The sequence below is a fragment of the Pogoniulus pusillus genome, chromosome 23 (assembly GCF_015220805.1).
Source record: "Pogoniulus pusillus isolate bPogPus1 chromosome 23, bPogPus1.pri, whole genome shotgun sequence".
Classification (NCBI taxonomy): Eukaryota; Metazoa; Chordata; class Aves; order Piciformes; family Lybiidae; genus Pogoniulus; species Pogoniulus pusillus.
Genome location: NC_087286.1, coordinates 13,831,246 through 13,850,956, shown reverse-complemented (window position 1 = coordinate 13,850,956; position 19,711 = coordinate 13,831,246). Strand labels below are relative to the sequence as shown.

At 42.5% G+C, this 19,711-nt stretch overlaps 1 protein-coding gene across 15 annotated transcripts in view; it reads right to left on the bottom strand.

Annotated features, from left to right (window-relative positions):
• PARD3 (par-3 family cell polarity regulator) overlaps window positions 1–19,711 on the bottom strand; it is a 456,724-nt gene that overhangs the window by 120,425 nt on the left and 316,588 nt on the right. For 14 of the 15 annotated variants that reach the window (XM_064162604.1, XM_064162595.1, XM_064162587.1 and 11 more), the window contains one exon: window positions 7,425–7,682. In XM_064162604.1, the coding sequence (XP_064018674.1) occupies window positions 7,425–7,682 (258 nt within the window). Of the gene's footprint in view, window positions 1–7,420; window positions 7,683–19,711 lie in introns of those variants that run through there. The other variant, XM_064162605.1, reaches the window with a different exon arrangement.

Below are 19,711 nucleotides of genomic sequence, written 5' to 3'. Positions count from 1 at the left end.
CTAAATGAATGAAGGTGACAGGTTTTCATCTACCTTTTACGAGAACAGTCTCTGATCATAAGCAACAGCTTCATTTAAAGACTTGAAACCCTCAGACCCATAGAGGTTCTCCTAATTTGCAGAAAAGAAAGCCTGTTTGAAGTCATGCAGAACACGGGCACCAGGGGCACACTGCAGAGGGCCCCACTTCACCCCCTTGGTTTGTAAGCCAGAGCGGGAAGTTCACCTCTCTCTTATCTTTCTGTTTTCCCACTGCAGCCGTTTGTAGAGGTACTAACTCAGGCTGCTGATGTAAAAACAAACAAATAGCTGTCACACTCCAGATTACACAGCAAGACAACTGGAGGGAAGAGGAAGCAAAAGCACCAGGGGCTCGTGGAGGCTGTGGCTGTGGTAAATGGTGACAGACGCGGTTCTCACAACAGTATCAGTGCTCGGTATCTACTCAGAAAAAAAGAAGCAGGACTTCCAAGTCATTAAAAGGAGAGAGCTGAATAGAGTTCACTTTAAGTCTGCTATTTATTCCACCAAAGTGGTAACCCAAACACAGGAGCGCAATTGCATACTTTCACAATAGGGAGCCTACATAAATCCTCATGAATTTATATTAAAACTTGTCTTATATTCTATCAAGATGGAAGAACAAAAGAAAACAAGAAACCTCAGATAATAAAATGGCAATTCTAATAGTGTCTATTGGGTTCTAAATACACAAGTCTATGAGGGACCAAGCTAATTTTTAGGCAGTCCTGGGGGCAAGGATTACTAGCTTATAGGATGAAGGGTAAAGGAACAAAAAGACCCAACGTGTTAGTGCTAAAGTAAAATTAAACCCCATGAAGAGTCTCACAGAGGCTATAACTAATCCTTCTCTGGGTTATCACAGTCAGAGGAGTTAAAATACCACAATGACTTCCAAGTATTATTTCCAGTTTTATATGCTAGGGAACTGCAAGTAATTCATTAACCCACTGCTCTCCAGCGGGTTGTCTTGGGAAGTCTGTTTGATTATCCCATAACCATCTATGTGCCATTTTCCAGACCAGGGAAGGGGGACACTCATTGGAAGGTAAGCATTTAAAACCTATTACTATTAATTTCTCAAACTCCACTGATTACTTAGGGAACAGGTCTCTGCACTGAAATGCTTTCAGCCTCATCGAGTATTTATGGTCTCTTCATCCACATGAGTACTGCCTTCCTCTGGCAGTGTCATCTGTAAGGCTCTGATGGCAGAGGGTGAGGAACAACGAAGAACAAGGGGTACAGGAACACTTCCACATCAGCAAAGAGAAGTAAACAGAGGCAGAAGGGAAGAGCTTACTCATAATCTTATTCACTCAAGGTTGTTAGCCCTCTGCACAGCTCTGCAGGTTTTCAGTGTCATTTATTAGATGGGTTATAGTGCTGTGGCCTTTCCTTTCCTGACAGTGCTCTTCAAGCCAACTTCCAGAACCACCAAAAGAATCTTCATTTAAGCAGCAAGAAATATTCTAGCATTTACAGGATGCATCACTGAGTAATACCTCCTATCTCCATCTCTGCTGGGCCTGTCAGTAAGCTCAGATTCCTGGGCATAAATGATCCCACCGACTTTAAAACATTCCTATGACTGACATCACTAATAAAGAAGCTTAATATAGCTGCACAAGCACCTTGTTTTTTTAACAAATATTTATCCAGGCATGGCAATATAGTATTGCATAGCTTTTGTGACCCGTTCTGCTATTGCTAAGAGTTACTTTACACACACTAGAAAGACAGGGTCTGTTTACTACATTTTTTACATATTCCTGTATTATAGTAGAGTGCTTCTCTCCAGTTTCCAGGATTCATTACTCTCATGCCAATTCAAGCACAAAGATACTACCAAGTGAATAAAAGTTAACATCTTAACAAAATGTTCTCCCGTTTTTTGGAAAAGCAGCAAGCAAAGTATGTGGCCTGACCTTAAAAACAGCGTACTGCCTCTCTGCACTGAACAGATGACAGTTAAAGCAAGTGGGGTTATATTCAGTCCCAAATATTCCTTTGACATAACTTGATTCTACTTCTGATAGAAAAGAAACTGGTTCATAAAGGTCTCCCTTCTAAAATGAAGATTTTTTTCTTTTTAATGGCAAAATGCATGCAAAAAGCATATGATTATGGTATTTATGTTTCCATTAAAATGTCCTCAGCAAGCTGGAGGAGCCTAGCCTACTATTTTCAAGCTATTTAGATTTACAGCAGCACAGTGCCTATTTTATTTCAATTATATTTCAGGACAATGCACTCTTGGTGGGAAATGATTACAGACTGACAGCCAGTGAATGTCCATTAGGAGTTGTCTTTCCACCTACTGCTCAGCTATGGATGTCAGGTGATCACTATAAAACCCCACTGTATAGCATCATTGTCATCTACATGAAAAACATTGATCAGTCATGCAGCTTCTATTCTGTAGGATGCAAAACATACCAGAGTCATTTTTTCAGCAGAGTTAAAAGCCTTATCCCCAAGAACACTGTTCTCGAGATAGTTCTTCCTTGCATTGCAAAATAAACACAGATTATACATTCCACTTTGGTTTCACTCCATTAGTGCCTAACATATGAAGTGAAAAACTCCTCAGCTGCCTGTCCCTGTAAGCTAGCAATACACAGGATGGAGTGAACACTGCAAGGGTAGCTGATGTATATGCAGCTATACTGATCACCAATCACTCCCAATGGATTTGAATTGCTTATTTATTGCTAGAACTCCATTTCTTCTGAACCACAAACTCCTCCTCCGCTAAGAAAGAGAATCTGCTTTAATCCTCTAGGTTCAAGAACAGAAAACCACATTTTTTAGTGCTCTTGGAAGACTTGCCACGACTAGTGTAACTGGAAATTACGGTGTTTCAAGATTCACAGGAGCTACTCACAAGCATGGATTATCTATGAAGCCCAAAGTAAAGAACCTCTCCTATTTCAACTACATATTTAACAAACAATAGCTACTATTGAAAAAACAAACCAATCAAACACAAGCACACCCCCAAATCCATCAATTATTCACCTCTGATGCAACATAAATCTGCATGAAAGCAATTCTAAAACAGTTTAGAGTCCTGCAAAGATAATTTTGCGTAAAATTCAGTATTTCTAGGGTTGTGGGGTTTTGGTTTTAATAGCCATTGTTGATAAGATCACAGAATCACAGAAATATCCAGGGTAGGATAGACCCTCAGGATCACCAAGTCCAACCTACAACCCTGCTCAACAAGATTCACCTTAAACCATATCCCAAATCACCACATCCAAATGACCTTGATGGGTAAAGCGAGGCCACTTACACACATAGAGGTGTGTGAGGCTCCAATGTGTCAGCTAACATTTCTTTCTCCTTTGCTGCATTTTGGCATTATACAATCCGCTTTCTGATTTAGAGAAATGGATGGGCAAACTTCTTAAGGATCAGTCATGTTGTTCTTACTGTTTTATACACATCAAAGAAGAAGGAGGAAGCAACAGGCTTGTTCTTAAAGCTGATTTCAAGCTAGGTTATAAAATAACTTGGGAAGCCTCTGCCTGACAGCTTGGCAGTAGCACTGCAATCGTTGTCCTCATAACAGCCTTAAAGTTGAAGAAAAAAAACCACAGAAATAAAATGATCCGTGACTCTGATGAGCAGTTGACTTTCTTGTCCTCCACTTTGTTATCATTTATACACCACGGCACAGTTAAACTCACATTGGTTGGCTTGCAGATGTTGATGAAAACAAAAAGCCAAAGGAATATTAAAGCAAAACAAACCCCGACAAGGCCTCACACACAGAAGCAATAATTCTCTTGCAAGTTAACGAGAAATTTGTCATAAGTGCTCAGCAATGGTATGCAAACTATTATGGGACACTTTGTTATAGGCATCCCTGTAAGAGACTGTTAAATAACCTTTTGGCCATACTTAAATGTCAGATTTTGTCTGGCACTAAGCACCAAATCGTAACAGAAATAACATTTCCCATATAAACAACATTGCTTATAACATCAACGTGCTGAAGATGTGAACCAGCCTGGCCATTACCAGCTCCTGGCAGTTCAGCGCGAGGCTACTGCCCTGAGAGTGACTTCCCTTCCCATTCACAAAGGCTGGAAGCGACAGTTCTATTTAGATAACCTCTGAAACATCCAGAGGAAAGGAAAGGAAGGCAGGCAAGAAGGTAAAACACACCAAAAATAACCCTCACTGCAGGTGAACACTGATGGAAACAACCCTTTGAGGATGCAGAACTGCAGCCATTTCTCCTCAAATTTCTTGTAGCATTTTCGGGATAAATGCAGAGAAGAGAGCTCCCTGAAGAAGACCCTCATGAAGTGGCTCTTGGATGCTTGCTGTGGAAAAGGACATTGTGGGAGATGCCAAGTGAAGGAGGAAGGTCTCACTGCTGGAAAAGGACAGCAAGAAACAAGTTGCAATGTACATGAGATGAGGAACCTGGCATCCAACGGATGGGGAAACAATTGTTAACAAACAACTCAGGCCCACGTGGCCATAACTGTTGCTTAAAATGATGCTCAGATGAAACTTCCCCAATACACCTGAGATAAAGTTTGTAAAACATGGTATCTTGGAAAGAGAGCTCAGCAGTGATACTGCAGAGTCAAGTTCTCAGACATCGACAACTGAAGGCTGCTGCCTCAGATGTAGTGATTGTCTCTGTGCCTAAAGCAAGCCATGTGCTCTCTCAGCAAGGGGATCACGGTACAAATAGGACTCCTGGGACAGTTCAAGTTGAGCCTGAGATTGTGTGAGTTGCTGCAACATTCACTAAAAGGTCTTCTGGAGCTGAGTGGGACTCACCAGATCCAGATAGGCTGTTAACAATAGTGTGAGGACAGAGGAAAACAAACTGCCTACACAAGCTACTTTCATGCCTCAGCCCTCCAAACAGGCTCCTCAGAGCATTTTCCTGACAAATATTCATCTTTTCCCATCTGAATTACCTATTCCCTTCCAGGTGATTCTGGCCAAACATGTCCCTCCTTTCCCACAGGAACAGCTCCATTTTTAGTCTCCAACTTGCATTTTCTTCCGGTGCTCAATCCCATCGTGTGCACTGGGTCTTTCCTTTTGTCACAGCATGATCCAGCTCTGACAGACAGAGCTCTCCATGTTCCAGGAACAGCCTGAATCTGCGTAACTACCCACACTGCTCTTCAGTCCTACCCCTATGATTAACATCAGAATCCCCCAGCATTCTGTTCCCTCAGCTTTTACTCACTCTCTCCCAGCTCTTTTATCAGCAGCCACACAGTTAGCTGGGTCATACAGGTCTTACATTTCACCGTGCCAGGTTTGCATCAAAGAACTTTTTTTTGTTGATGTGACATCGACGCCATTCAGCTCCAGAGTGAAACACTGCCTTTGGTTTAATAAAACAGCAGTTGAGTCACCACGTGGCAGCCAAATCCAAGCTATCTCCATTTCCAAAGGCACCACAGGACTGAAGCGTCAGGCACCTACCTGGGCACATCAGCACCAGCCAGTATAAAACTAAGGAATATAAAGTTTCAAGGGCACAGCTATCATCTTATAAAATGATCTTGCTTTCCTCACTGCAATTATGTATATTTCCACAAAATATAAATGATGTCCATTTAATATGAGAAGGAGGCTTTTTACACAGTGAATTGGAACAGTGCTTGAGAAAAGAAAAAAGCCAGCTGCACTGCTGAATTGTAGTAAAAATATATCTATCAATAAGTGCATCTGGGATTTTCTGATTTCTCATGTTAGAGGATACATTTCTATCAATACTATGTGAAGAAACTTTTAAAAAGAGATCTAGTGGAGGATTAAACACACCAATCTCAATCCTCAACTAAAAAGAGTTTTAGACAATTAGTTGAACTCTGCATGACAGCCACTTTCCTTAAGACCAAACACGAATTCTGTTAACCACCTAGAACAGAATAAGGCAGTCCTCAGGTCCCAAACACTGCAACTAAAGACACTGATTTGCTAATTTACCTAAAAGTAATTTTTTTTTTCCTACTGGAAAGAACAGAGAACAAAACAATGAGTGGTTTTCCTATAAACCAAATTAATAACCTTTGAATGAGTTGACAAGACTTCCTGCACTAGTAGGCATTTAGTGGTAGCCTTTGTAAAGCTGAGAAAATACAGAACTGCAAGACCACGAATGTTAGCCAAGAAAACAGATGTGTTTGCATTGTTCAAGTATAAAAAAAGCTGTGAATTTTGCCTTTGGTTACTTCTACTTTGTGTTAGTTTACACACCTGTTGTAGCTTCAGGTTTTCAACGGAACTCAAAACTCTCAACAGAAACAGAAACTTTGCCCAGTTCAGCACAAAACAAAGCATTAAATGGTTCAGATAATGTAACTACAGAAGAGTATAAATCATAAGCTACCACTGGAGAAGAGAAAGCAACACAAGAGTCAAGCCTGCACTTCACTCATTTGGTCCATATATAATCATAAATCTCAAGCTGTTAGACTGAAGCTCAGGACCACAGCAAGACTAGATTCCAGTTAAGCTTTAACCCACATTTTCTTTAACAAGAACTTCCCAGAGGTTTTTGTAAGTGCTGTGAATCAGTTGGAAATGTTGTGTTCCACAGCCCTATCAGTGAGACCTCTGATAGATAAACTCAATGATGTCACAAGTTTGAATTTAACTTGAATGATACCAAACAGTGAGTCTTAGAGTTCCAAACCCTCTGAAGAGTTAAGAACAGAAGCAGTTGCTCTGCAGAAAGTAACTTCCTCACACTGGTTTGATTTGCATGAGCTCAACACTTCTCTGCCCCTTAGCTTTTAGAGAGCCACTAATAAAACTGCAGTTCTGACTTCCCACTGCTGTACAGGCATCCCCCATGACAACAGCACTGCAAGGGCCATGAACCTACTCAGGACTGGGGGACAGAAATTACTCTTACCCCTCGCCAGGAGTAGGAACAATGGCTCTGCACACTGAGCAGGAGTTTAAGGAGAAATTCTATTTACAAGAGCATATATACAAAAGGCAATCAGGCAGAATAGGTACAAAACCCGCTGGGCCCGAACTGGCCTTCTAGAATCCTCCACCCCTTCCACCCTCAGTCGGCCTGAGGGAAGGCCGAAACTGCCCTCCCGAGCTGGGCCTGCAGGGCCTGGGTGGGCTGCAGTGACGCAGCTCAATTCCCTGCCAGCCGTGAGGTAAGAGTGCACTGTGCCCAGAGAAGGGAAGAAAGGCAAGGAAGAGATAAAAATCAGTCAGCCATTGCCTTTGAAGCTGAAGACAGAACAGAATAACAACACTAACAACATCCTGGGACGAGCGAGTCCATCCCCCTGGGGTGGGCCTCTGTCCCTGTGATTTTGCTCAGGGAGACTCAGGCTCCCTCAAGCTACTGCAACATCCAAAGAATGCATTAACTGCTGTCTGGTGCCTACCTGTCGACAGGCGAAGACTTGGAATTCCGTGGTTTCTTCACTTGGGCGTAGAGGGCTTCCACGCTCTGCCCGTCCCTGGGGCTCTGCGGCCGGCTGCTGAGCGCCGCGGTGCCGCTGCTGGCAGCGGAGTCGTAGGGGGCACTCCCCGAGTACCCTGGCTCTGCGCCGCAGCCGAACAGCCGGTTGAAGTCCTGGATCTCCGCGTAGTCGCGCTCACGGGCTTGCCTCTCTCGGAACTCTCGAGTTTTTGCTTGAATTCTGAAAAATTAAAAGAAGGCTGAAACTAATTTCCCCCCCCAGCTCCTGGAAAGCAGCAGTTAGCAGAGAGCTTAGGTAGCCCATCTGAAGGAACGCAGCAGAAACGCTTCCAGTTTCAGTCTGCCATGGACCATCAGGTTTACCTCCAATATTGCAGCCTAGACCAAAGCAATGCTACGATCAGCACTACCACTTAAGGAAGAAGTCTGATCATCCATTATTAGGGTACCTGTGACTAGCCATAGCTGGTGCCAAACAGAGCTCACCTGGTGGTTCATGCACCTTAGCATGCCTGTACCTGACCTGTCTGAGAACAGCCTGACACCAGCCACACTGGACCGTACCCCATTAAAGCAAATCAAAACAGATTTAATGCTTCTAATTACTGCATTCAGAGAAGAATTTTAGTGTACTTTCTTAGCCCAAACACTACAAAAATCATACCTCTTTTAGAATTAAGAGCTTTCATCAGGGTAGAACACATATACGTACTTATGTATGCATGCATGCATGCAGTAAGCAGCAGTAGATCCTTGCACGAATCATCTACAACATACACGATTTGTTTCAAATGTAAACCGACTGAATCTGGCATCTCTGCAAAGCAGGCAGTTTCTTCTCAGAAAGGAACAACACGTGCCTTGTGGTCACTTCACCAATGCAAGGTGATGCTGTGCTAGGCTTTTGTTTCTAGATGCACTTGTTTTAACTGCATTGACAGAGAAACCAGATGCCATTTAGGAACACGGCAAATGCAAATGCAGCACAGGTCATATTTGCAAAAGCACACAAAGCTGTTTTACTAAAATCTGATCTGGGCTTCAAAATTTCTTTGGTATTTTAGAAGATTTGATGTATCACTCACATGTGCACTGGGAACTGAACCCCTACCGACAACACTGTCCACTCTCCACACCAACATATTGCTCTGTCATCACTGCCAAAAGAAGCACTCGGCTTTCACCTCCCCTCCACCAGTAAAATGTGCTTTTTCATCTAATGCAGCCATGGCTACAGTGTGACAAGAACCATCCCTTCAGACTACAGCTCTGTCTGACTCTCTTATGTGACATTTCCAAAGACAGCTTCTTCAACAGCTTTTAAAAAGAGCACCCTACTCAAAGCCTCTGCCTCTTCTCAAAGTGAACTTTGTCTCTTCTGAACAGCCTTAAAGTCATGTAGCTAATGGTTTTGGAAATGTTGAACTTAGCCCCATTCAAGATCAGTCTTTCAAGGAAAAAAATGAAAAAAGGGAAGGGAAGGGGAAGGGGAAGGGGAAAGGGAAGGGGAAGGGGAAGGGGAAGGGGAGAGGGAAGGGGAGAGGGAAGGGGAAGGGGAAGGAGAAAGGGAAAGGGAAGGGGAAGGGGAAAGGGAAAGGGAAAGGGAAAGGGAAAGGGAAAGGGAAAGGGAAAGGGAAAGGGAAAGGGAAAGGGAAAGGGAAAGGGAAAGGGAAAGGGAAAAAAAAGATACACAAAGGATTCAGGCTGGAGATAAAGACATCAGAGGTGCCTGCAGTCGGTGAGGCCACATCAGTTACATCTGCAGGCTGCCTTTACAGTTAAGGAGCTGCAAGTCAGGAGATTCTAGAGCTACACAGCTATACAGCGTTCCACACTGACACAGTGCGTGCCAAAATGAAAGGAATGGCTTGACAGGCACTTTTGAGGCTGTTGTTTAGGTCTTTCTTGAGAACTTGTATAGTCAGCCTCAATTCAGCTGCTCAAACATACCTGATGCCCTAGGTAATCCTGCTGCATCTCCAGAGAGTGATAACTCAAATGACACAAGATATCTGTGTTCGAGCATATGAACCCAGTGACCAGCTGCTAGGTGAACATCTACATTTACATGTCTTCATCAGACTGAGTCACAATTTCTTCTTTCTACACTGACAAAGACTGCTGTAACAAAAGAAGGGAGTAGGAGGATGGCACCAAATCCTACATGTATTGACCAAGGATACCACTGAGTAACTTAACTCCTTTCAACAGCCAGTGCCATCTATACTGATAGTTCAACAACTCATTTTTAACCCTCAAGTTATGCCTTGTCTACTCCCATTGACTTGTACTACAACTCTCATATGTAGTCACAGTGGAAAGAAAAACAACCATACAAAAAATAACAAACAAGCATAAACAAACAAAAAAAACCCAGCAAAACATCCCCCCCCCAAAAAAAACCCCAAAACCCCCCAAAAATACAAATCCACACACAAAAGTCCCAAACAAACCAAAACAAGACAAACCACACAAAACAGAACAAAACACCCCCTAACAAACAAAGACACCAAAAATCACCCCAACAAACCCCCCCACACACAAGTAGGAGAAATGTGAGAAAGTTCAACTTGAACCAACATAAATTTTTGTATTTTGCAATTCTGCAAACACAAAAATTCTTTCCTTTTTCATTCACTATGGAAAAATGGAAATGAATACTGTGACACTATTCAGCTGCCAGCATGTTCCTCCACGATTGCAGCAACAGCAAACCAGAACTGTTTCATCTAGTGACGAAGGGCTTGGGTTTAAATGCAAAAGCCACTTCAAATTTAATGCCTATTTTAAAAGATATAAAATATATTTTTAACATTCTCTTATACTCCAAAGCTGTAATTTGGAACTGTTACAACCATAATCACTCGGAAGTTCTCTACACAGAAGAAAAAGCAGTCCTGCAAAAAGCCTGGGGGTTTTGATTACTCATTCTGCAGGTTTCACTTCCAGTTTGGAGTCCTGCATCAGTTAAGCTGTGGAGGAACCATACAACTACGCTTCCAGACCTAAAGAAGCAGGTCCTAGAAGAGGGCCATGAAGATGATCAGAGGGCTGGAGAACTTATCCTTATGGCAAGAGGCTGAGAGTTGGGGCTGTTCAACCTGGAGAAAAGAAGGCTTCAGGGGGACCTTAGAGCAGCCTTTCAGTACCTGAAGTGGGCTACAAGACAGCCATGAATGACATTTTTACAAGGGCTTGTAGTGACAGGATGAGGGGCAGTGACTTTGAGCTTGAGAATAGGATGAGGCCTTAAGCAACTTGTTCTAGTGGGAGGTGTCCCTGCCTATGGCAGGGAGGTTGGAACTGGATGACCTTCAAGGTCCCTTCCTCCTGGACCATTTATGAACCTATGAAATGACCAGACATACTCTTGAAAAGAGTAACAGCGACCAGTGATGTCTTTTGCAACTATATAATCTTTTTCACTCTGAATATATTTTTATATAAGAACCTAATGCAGTGCTATTTTTCATGTTGGTCCCTCGCCCCCTGCCCTTGTGCACATGCATGATACAGCCTGAATCATTTGCTAGCATACACTGCACTAAGTACATAGCCAGGCAACGCCAGGGCAGACTATTGTGGGAAAGATTAAAGTGATTATGCAAGCACACTCTGCAGCACAGCCAAGCACCTGGAATCTGCTCTATGCTTCGGCAGTGCTCCCACTATTGATATCCAGGGTCTGGAAAAGCATTTGACCACAATGCTTCAGCTTCACAGTGTGGATGTGTGTATGGAACTGCATTCCTTCATGACATGGCACAATAAAAATGCATAGGCCTGGAATTCCAGATCAGCTACTTTTGAGGATTTATGACCTTCTGATGGATTTTGTGGGGGGTTGGCAATAATAGTAACGCTCAGCATGCACATAACTCTCATTGCCTTCAAAGAATTCTGCAAAATCTGCTCATCAATTTGGTAGTGTTTAAGTGCAAGCCAACTTTTAAAAATACAAAAGCTAGCCCCAAGAAGTTTCTAAATCCTTCCTGCTGAAGTGTTAACACAGAAAATGTCAACAATGTACTGTCGTGCTTTTGAGACTCAAATTATAATGTTGAGTAAAGCATAAACTATCCTCCTGCATTTGTGTGCCATTCAATTCAAAAGCTAATGATAACTGCTTCCAGTGACAATATTGTTAGCTGCAGAACTTCCTATAATTGTCAGAAGAGCTTTTCACTGCCAGCTAATCCAGTAATGATAGACATACCCATTGTACAGAAATTCCCACACATGTGGAACGGTGGCCACAAAAGTAAGGGAAAAGCTCATGTGCTGCCACCTCCAGCAAATAGCAGCCAACTCATTCCCTTCCTCAGAACTCTGTGAACAAGAGTCAGCCTAAAGATGAAGGCAACTACTGTTTTAGGCACCTAAATTTAGGTGTCGACATATATTTTGGACTCCCAGAAGAGCTGGTCAAGACTCAGTCACAGCAAGCAGCTGCCCACAGAGTCTAGAGAGCAGTTCAGAAGAACATGTGCAGTGTGGCTCTTTTGAGGTGAAGCCAAACCCTTCTCCAAGCTCCATGAGCTGTGCTGAGTACCTCTCCCTTGACAACAAAGGGCATTTAGACATGCAGCTTATATGTAGATATTAAATAATCATATCAATCTGAGAGCTCGATCACACCCTCAGCCAAGTGTTTACAGTCGTTCAGTCTGAACTAAACTTCAACTTCTTCCAGCAACAGAAAACTCAAATCTGTGGTGCTGGCAGAGCTGTTGAGTAAAAGGAAATAACCAAAGTTGGCAGAAGAAAAGAAATCAACCCTAATTTCATGCAGTGTTAGGAGTGAAATCATAAATATATTCCCAATCCCTTGGGAGCTCCAGTCTCCCTTCTGAGTTTTTTTTCACATTAGTGACTTTGATTCTTGCAAAAAAGAAAACCAAAAACCAAACCAAAACACCCACTTAACTGATGAACACAGCATGGGAAGGATATTCATGGCCAGTAGATGACATTTACCACTGCGATGGCAGCAGCGTCCTCCCCTAAGAGCAGGAACAAAGTTGGCTGCTGCTTCTGGTGTGCAATGGCTTGGTCAATTCAATTAATCCTCTTGATGCTGCCAGCATTCAGCTATTGCCCAAGTGAAATCCACCTCCTTGTCTTTTCCACCAAGGCTCACTCATCTACAAAATCAGTACTGAGCGCTCGCAGCTCCACATATGTGCGATGGCTGACAATGTTTATTAAGGATAGAAACAGCCTTGTGTAAGGACAGAAGCTAAGTGACAAGCCACTCACCGCTGCCAGTTCTCAGTTCTTCTGCCATCAGACTGGCACGTGTTGGGATGATGGATTGAAAACAGAGAAAAATAATGACACATTCACAAAGCCACTCAGCATGCCTAAGTTAGTCAGATGGGATGAATGCACTCGACCCAAATTTTTGCCAGATACCATTTCTAATAAAGAGGTCAGGGGGTGTGCTGGCCAGCAGCCAAATCTCGTCAAATTTGCTCCTTCCTTCTTTACTAGAGAAAAATACCTTGCAGGCACAGTGTGCCAGCAGCTAAGCCAGGTCTTGCTGTTCCTCCTCCCCCTCTCTTCAATTGCCTTCAGGGCTTTAATGGCCCTTTCTGTAATTTCTGGCAATCAAGTCAACACGGGAGTTTGTCTTCTGTATTTTTCTCTGACCTTTGTTGGGATCCAAGTAAAATTTTTCTGACAACTACTCCTCTAATGAGGGTACCTTGATTATAGGCATTATTGTGATTTCTTTCTGAACCAGCATATGACACTTAGCTTTTCTTACCATGATTAGTGCTAGTCAGTTATCACAGCTACAGCCACCTCTCAGCAAAGCCATCTGCTTCCCTGGGAAAATCATTCTAAAGGGTCACTGTGGGCAATGGAATATTGTAGGCAAAACCAGCAGTTACTTGTAAACAAGACAGCTTCTCTTCCTCATCTGCCCCTCCATTTCATTCAAAACTTTGCCATATTAAAACCAACCAACAAAAAAAAACAAAAAATCCCCAACCAATCAAAAGGAAAAACCTCGCAGTCAGAAAAGACTGCTCTATAAATATGATTTTTAAATTGAAAGACTGGGCACCGACATTTTTTCAGTAATTAGAAGAACAATATTAACAGTTCTGCCTTATCCTCTACGTACATGTAGCCATGTGCACATGTGTGGCCAGCTGGCTGAAATATGACTGTTCTCTGAGCTCCAGACACATGAAGACAGACATAGAAAATGTGGTCAGTTTGCTAGGGATAAGCAGAAACCTACAGGGACAAAATCATAAAGGCCAAGGCACAATGTGAAGCAGAAGTAGCAGGGAGCTTTAAAGGTAACAATAAATCACTGCGTAATTGCATTAGCAGTAAAAGGAAGAGCAAAGGAAAGGTTGCTCCCCTATGCAGTAGTGAGGGAACAATATTGACAGATGATGCTGAGGAGACCTAAGGCTTAATGGTTTTTTGCCTTTGCATCTGTCTTCACTGAAATGGTTGATTGCAAGCAGGTGGCCAGCACAATTGTTACTGCCACCAAACCCAGAAAGATCTGCAAGCTAACAGCAAAAGAAGCTGCTAGAAAGGGGTTAAGTTCAGCTAGCTGAACTTCATCTGACACAGGTAACTGTCAGTAACCAGCAGAAGTTGCTGAGGACAGCTGAAATACTGAAAAACTAGAAAAAGCCAAACATTCTTCAGAGGAGGAAGAGGAGAAATACAGACTCATCAGTTTAACTTCAAGCCCCTTTCAAATAAATTGGTAAGCATAGAGAAGCTAATGGGACAAGGAGTGGCCACCATGGGTTTATCAAGAACAGCTGTGGTCAGCTTAGCCAGATTTCCTTCCACAACACAGTGAATGGCCCTGTGGGCAGAGCAGAAGCACGGTGTCCCAGGGTAAGTAAAATAGCTATGGGAAGGATCCAATAGGCTGAAGCAGGCAATTCTGCAGAGCATCTAGGGAGTGGCTGACAGCAGTTCACCGTCACAGAATGGTTTAGGTTGGAAGGCACCATAAAGATATCTAGTTCCAACCCCCCTGCCACGGGTAGATACACCTTCCATTAGACCAAGTTGCTCAAGGTGTCACCCAACCTGGCCTTGAACACCTCCAGGGATGAATGGATTGAGACTGCCCAGGTGGCCAAGAGAGCCAGTGGCATCCTGGCCTGCATCAGGAGTGGTGTGGTCAGCAGGAGCAGGGAGGTCATTCTGCCCCTGTACTCTGCACTGGTCAGACCACACCTCGAGTACTGCGTTCAGTTCTGGGCCCCCCAGTTTAGGAAGGACATTGAGATGCTTGAGCGTGTCCAGAGAAGGGCGACGAGGCTGGTGAGAGGCCTCGAGCACAAGCCCTACGAGGAGAGGCTTAGGGAGCTGGGGTTGTTTAGCCTGGAGAAGAGGAGGCTCAGGGGTGACCTTATTGCTGTCTACAACTACCTGAAGGGTGGTTGTGGCCAGGAGGAGGTTGCTCTCTTCTCTCAGGTGGCCAGCTCCAGAACAAGAGGACACAGCCTCAGGCTGCGCCAGGGGAAATTTCGGCTCGAGGTGAGGAGAAAGTTCTTCACTGAGAGAGTCATTGGGCACTGGAATGGGCTGCCTGGGGAGGTGGTGGAGTCGTCGTCCCTGGGGCAGTTCAAGGCAAGGTTGGATGTGGCACTTGGTGCCATGGTCTAGCCTTGGGCACTGTGGTAGGGGGTTGGACTTGATGATCTGTGAGGTCTCTTCCAACCTTGGTGATACTGTGATACTGTGAGACATTTTCTATAGGGCTCTCTCTCTCTCAATTTACTCAAGATTTTCATTATCAGTTAGGGTGGTACTGAATCCACAAAAAACCCAAAGGAAAGGAACTCTGGAGGAAAGAACATTTCAAATGTTCTTGAAATACAGAGTAGACTTCAAAACTAGAACTAACTTCAGCAACAGCAACTGGAAGGTAACTCGCATAGTCGGAATAATTAAGTATACCATTAAAAGTAAGAAAATTCTGTCAGTTGCTTCTTCAGGAATGGATCTGGAGGTTCTGCTGGCTAACAGATATTCACAAGTCAGCAATGTGAAGCTGCTGGGGAAAAGAAAAAGACAGAATGAGGACATAACAGGAAAAGAATAATCTTTCTCATCTCTAATGCAAGTACCCTGTATTTAAATTGCAGCACGAATAATTGAGAAGAGATACTGTGGGCAGGGGAACTCTGCATCACAAGGTAATGGAAAAGACTGCCATGGGAATCTGAAGAGTCTATGTCATTGTCAACTGAAAAAAATGCAGGGCAGAACAAATACCTCACAGGAATGGTGTAGCCAGGAAATCCTGCCTTGGAAGAGTGACACAGTCCCTCCTCTAGATCTAAAGTTCTGCACCTAGACAGAAATTTCACATGCATCTGTTTTCATTGTATTGGTTCTACAACAGCAGAGTAGTTAATATAATAGAGATGAGAGAATAAAAAAAAAGCAGCTGCTTGGCACCTCAACATTAAAGAAATAAATGTATACAATCAGTCTTAATTTTCTTTCTCCTTCAACAACCACAGCTCATCTGCCAATTAGAATATGTGATAGTACTTACTGTCTCTCTGAAGTTCCCCCCTCCTCAAATCCCACACGCAGAAGAGATGCATGAGAATTTCAAAGAGCTTTAATGAGCTACAACCCAGGAGGGCTGTAGTTTGAAAAAAAAGAAAAAAGAAAGGGAAGAGTGAAAAAGGTGGTAAGGTGATTATTTTAAGTGCACTAGTACCTTAAGGAGAGAGCAATGTACTCGCTTTTGTAAGGACTCATATTAAAGAAGGCTATTAAAGAAGGCAGCAAAATACGAATCATCATGTAAAGAAACTAAAACATAAGGAAGAGAAAGTAAATATTATGCACATAAGCAGGTGAAGTGCAAACCAATTTGAAACCAAGTGACAGTGAAGAAACTAAGGGAGACATCAGAATAATTTAATCTGGTGGAATCTCTCACATATTTCACCCCTATTTTCCTTATCCCCTGACATTCTCAGTTCATCCTTTGTCTTTCCATAGTGAATATCGATCCAACCCCAGCACACCTCCAACCTGTCTTCTTGAATCTTGGGAGTATGTAACTGAAAATTGTTATGTCATTAAAACAAAAATAAACCCCTGTAAATTTCCACCTTAGTTATGTATCAGTGGAGTTTTCAGACTACTTTGCAGTTAACAATCTGCAGCATTTTGGGGTGAAGGGTATGCCTGCTATGGGTTCTTAAAGGCTGTGTTTCAAGCACTGGTGAATGTATCATGTGCATATGTGGTACAGGTCCTCCTGTCTCCAAAACAAACACTGTCAGCATTGAAACTTTCTTATTTTCTTGTTTGATCCAAGGGTCAATGACCCCAGCAGTGGAGGATCACCCAGATGGATAACTGGGATAGTCATCCTGCTGGGAACCACGTTGCATCAAAGGACACCATTCCTGTCTATAAGTAAAATGGAATTCAGTTTTTCTTTTGCATTGCAAAACCGACCAGAACAGCTAACCTATACACCTAATGCAACAGATGTCTGATCATTACATTACCTCCATCTCCTATTTAGCTCTTTTGCTGGACTGAACTAGAAAGGAAGATCATGCGATTCAGCTGTTACTGAAAGGCAGCTTGGGAGAGCTCCTGCTTCCATCCCTCTTCACTTTAAGAGCACTGCTTTCCTCTCTCACACAAGCTTTCTTGGATTATTTCTTCCTCTAAAAAATTTAACTATTTTTTTTTCCAACTGGAGAACAATGCCAGAAAGCAGCACTGGTGGGTAACATCTGCATTCTGCAGATATGTAAGGAGCAGCTGGTCCTGCATGTGCAAGAAACAAATGACAAAAGCACACCATATATCAAACAGTATTATTTATCATACCATATATCAAACCAGTCATTCCCAGATGCTGCAGGCAGTAACTGGAGGCCAACCTGCAATATTATCATGATTTGGCTACTCAGCATCTACACTCCCCTAGCTGAAGTCTAGTAACAAAAGGGGGTATAAAATTCTGCTGCTAGCTCTATTTCACATCCATTATTCTATATTTCTAGAGTGCTATGAATAAATTAGACTAATCTTGAAGGTAGAAAATGAGAAAGTCTTAAGTAACCTAAAGTAACCCACCCCAAAGCCAACAATGAAAACCTCACACCAAAGCAAGGGTTAATGACAATCTCATACACTGAAGCTCAAAGGACAAGCAAAAAAAAATCCCAAACACCAATAAAGGATAGAGCTTATAAATCAGTATCTTTGCTCAGGACCCACAGATCAGCACCCACAACACCTCCAGGATTCACTTCTAAAACCTTGCTGGGTCACAGTACTGAGAGCAGCACGGCCAGAAACAGAGCCAGGTTTCTTACAAGCCACAAAAAAGTTTCTTCTAGTATCTGATTACAAAATAAAAGTTTCTGCTGTGGTGTGAAGGGAGAACCTATCTGCCTGCCTGTCATGACTGCATCTTCAGATGTCTTTCTGACTAGTCCAACACTTGCTGCTGTGCCTAAGAACGAGAAAGAAGAGTGAGGTTAGCACTTTTTTGTTAAGACTCCTGTAGCAGAGTCTGGACAATCTGATGGGTTTTTCAGTTCTGTTCAACTCAGCAACAGTAGGTTCAGTAGCTCTCAAAAAAGGATTTGCTACAGCAACTCTCCCATAATTTATGGGACAGAGAGGACACACTACTGCTTCATCCTCAAGTTCTTGGCATTCTAAAATGAAATACAACATATTTGTGTTTTTACTTAGAATTTCTAAGAGAGCACTGAACCCATGTGATCTGCAAGCTCCTATCTTTTAGACTACATAAATGGTATTTTAAACTACACTGCAAGGAACTAGACCAGCCCTTTCCCAGTACTGTATCTTGAATTACTGCAGAGGAATAACAGAGGAACTATGCTGCTAGCCTGAAGTCTTAAAACCTCTGCACATACAGTATGTATCCAGAGAACGTGAGCAGCTTTGTTTAGAAAACTACCTCAGCAACTTTCATTCCACAACAGCCTCGATTTACATATCTCCCAAAGTCAGTATTTTTTATGAAGTGGAACCAGTCTGAAACGCTGTTCCATAGCTCAACAATCTCACGCTTCACTTCTGTCTTCTCATACAAAAAATATTGCCATTGATTCATTTCCACGTCCTGTATGCTCATCTATAATGTAAAAAAAACACTGCCAAAAGCAGCGCTGCAAATCTCAGTGAAACTGGAATAACCCATCTCAAAATAAGTGAGAATGAGAAACACATTGCTCTGATTTTCTGATTCACAGAGGAAGCTTTTTTTTTTTGTCTCCTTGTGAGCTGGGAAGGGGGTTAAAGTTTTAGGAGAAAAGATTTTGCATAAGTCGCTTGAGAAAGTACCTATGTTCTCAGTGTTTGCAGTTATAACAGATTTAGAGGTAATACTTCTTGTGAAAGCTGTTAAGTGGCATCAGAATACTGCAGCACTGAAACTAAAGCTGAACCTTCGCATTATTTTAAAGACATAGATAACGCTTAGGACACATAAGACACAACAATGCTCTCCTTATCACAGCATGCTGTCTTTTTTTCCTGAAAGTAAGAGGAAACTGCTTGATGAAAATATTTTGCTTAAAGGAGGGAGAAAAAAAAAAGCTAGAGTTTTCCAATAAAAATATTACAGTCTCTCTGGGAAATCTGGACAGACACCAAGAGTGTCCTGCTGTTTGGCCTCCCTACTCCATCTGATACTTTAACAGTTCCAGATGGCCTTTACTACAGGATGACCTCCCCTCTATTCTTTTATTATGACCTTTAGGTCACAAATTATCTATAGGATGCTGCTGTCATTCTGTAAGACTCTGTCATCCTCTTTCATCTAAAGAATAAAGATGCTTAACATTAAAACTCATCTTCGTTAGGCTGACCTTCCAATGATGATCAAAACAGACAGTTATTCCAATCAATGTCATTGCTGGAGAAAATATGTTTCATTTTTTGCAACACTGACATTAAGAAGCCAAGGCATGGCTTTAAATCAGATCACTTTTGCAATTTGACTTGGCTGGACAGCATAGCATTTAAAATATAACAGATATTGCTGTAACGGTTCTGAAGAGTTACTTGATTAGAAGGACATGGTGGGTTTGGGAGGGGTATTTTTGCAAGTTATTGATGTGGCTTTCATGTAAACTTTGTTGATAGCAGGTAATAAAGCTTTACGTAGGTTTAATTAATTATTTGTCTTTCCCTGTCATCATAAAAGGAACACACTGAACTTGCATAGGAAAATAT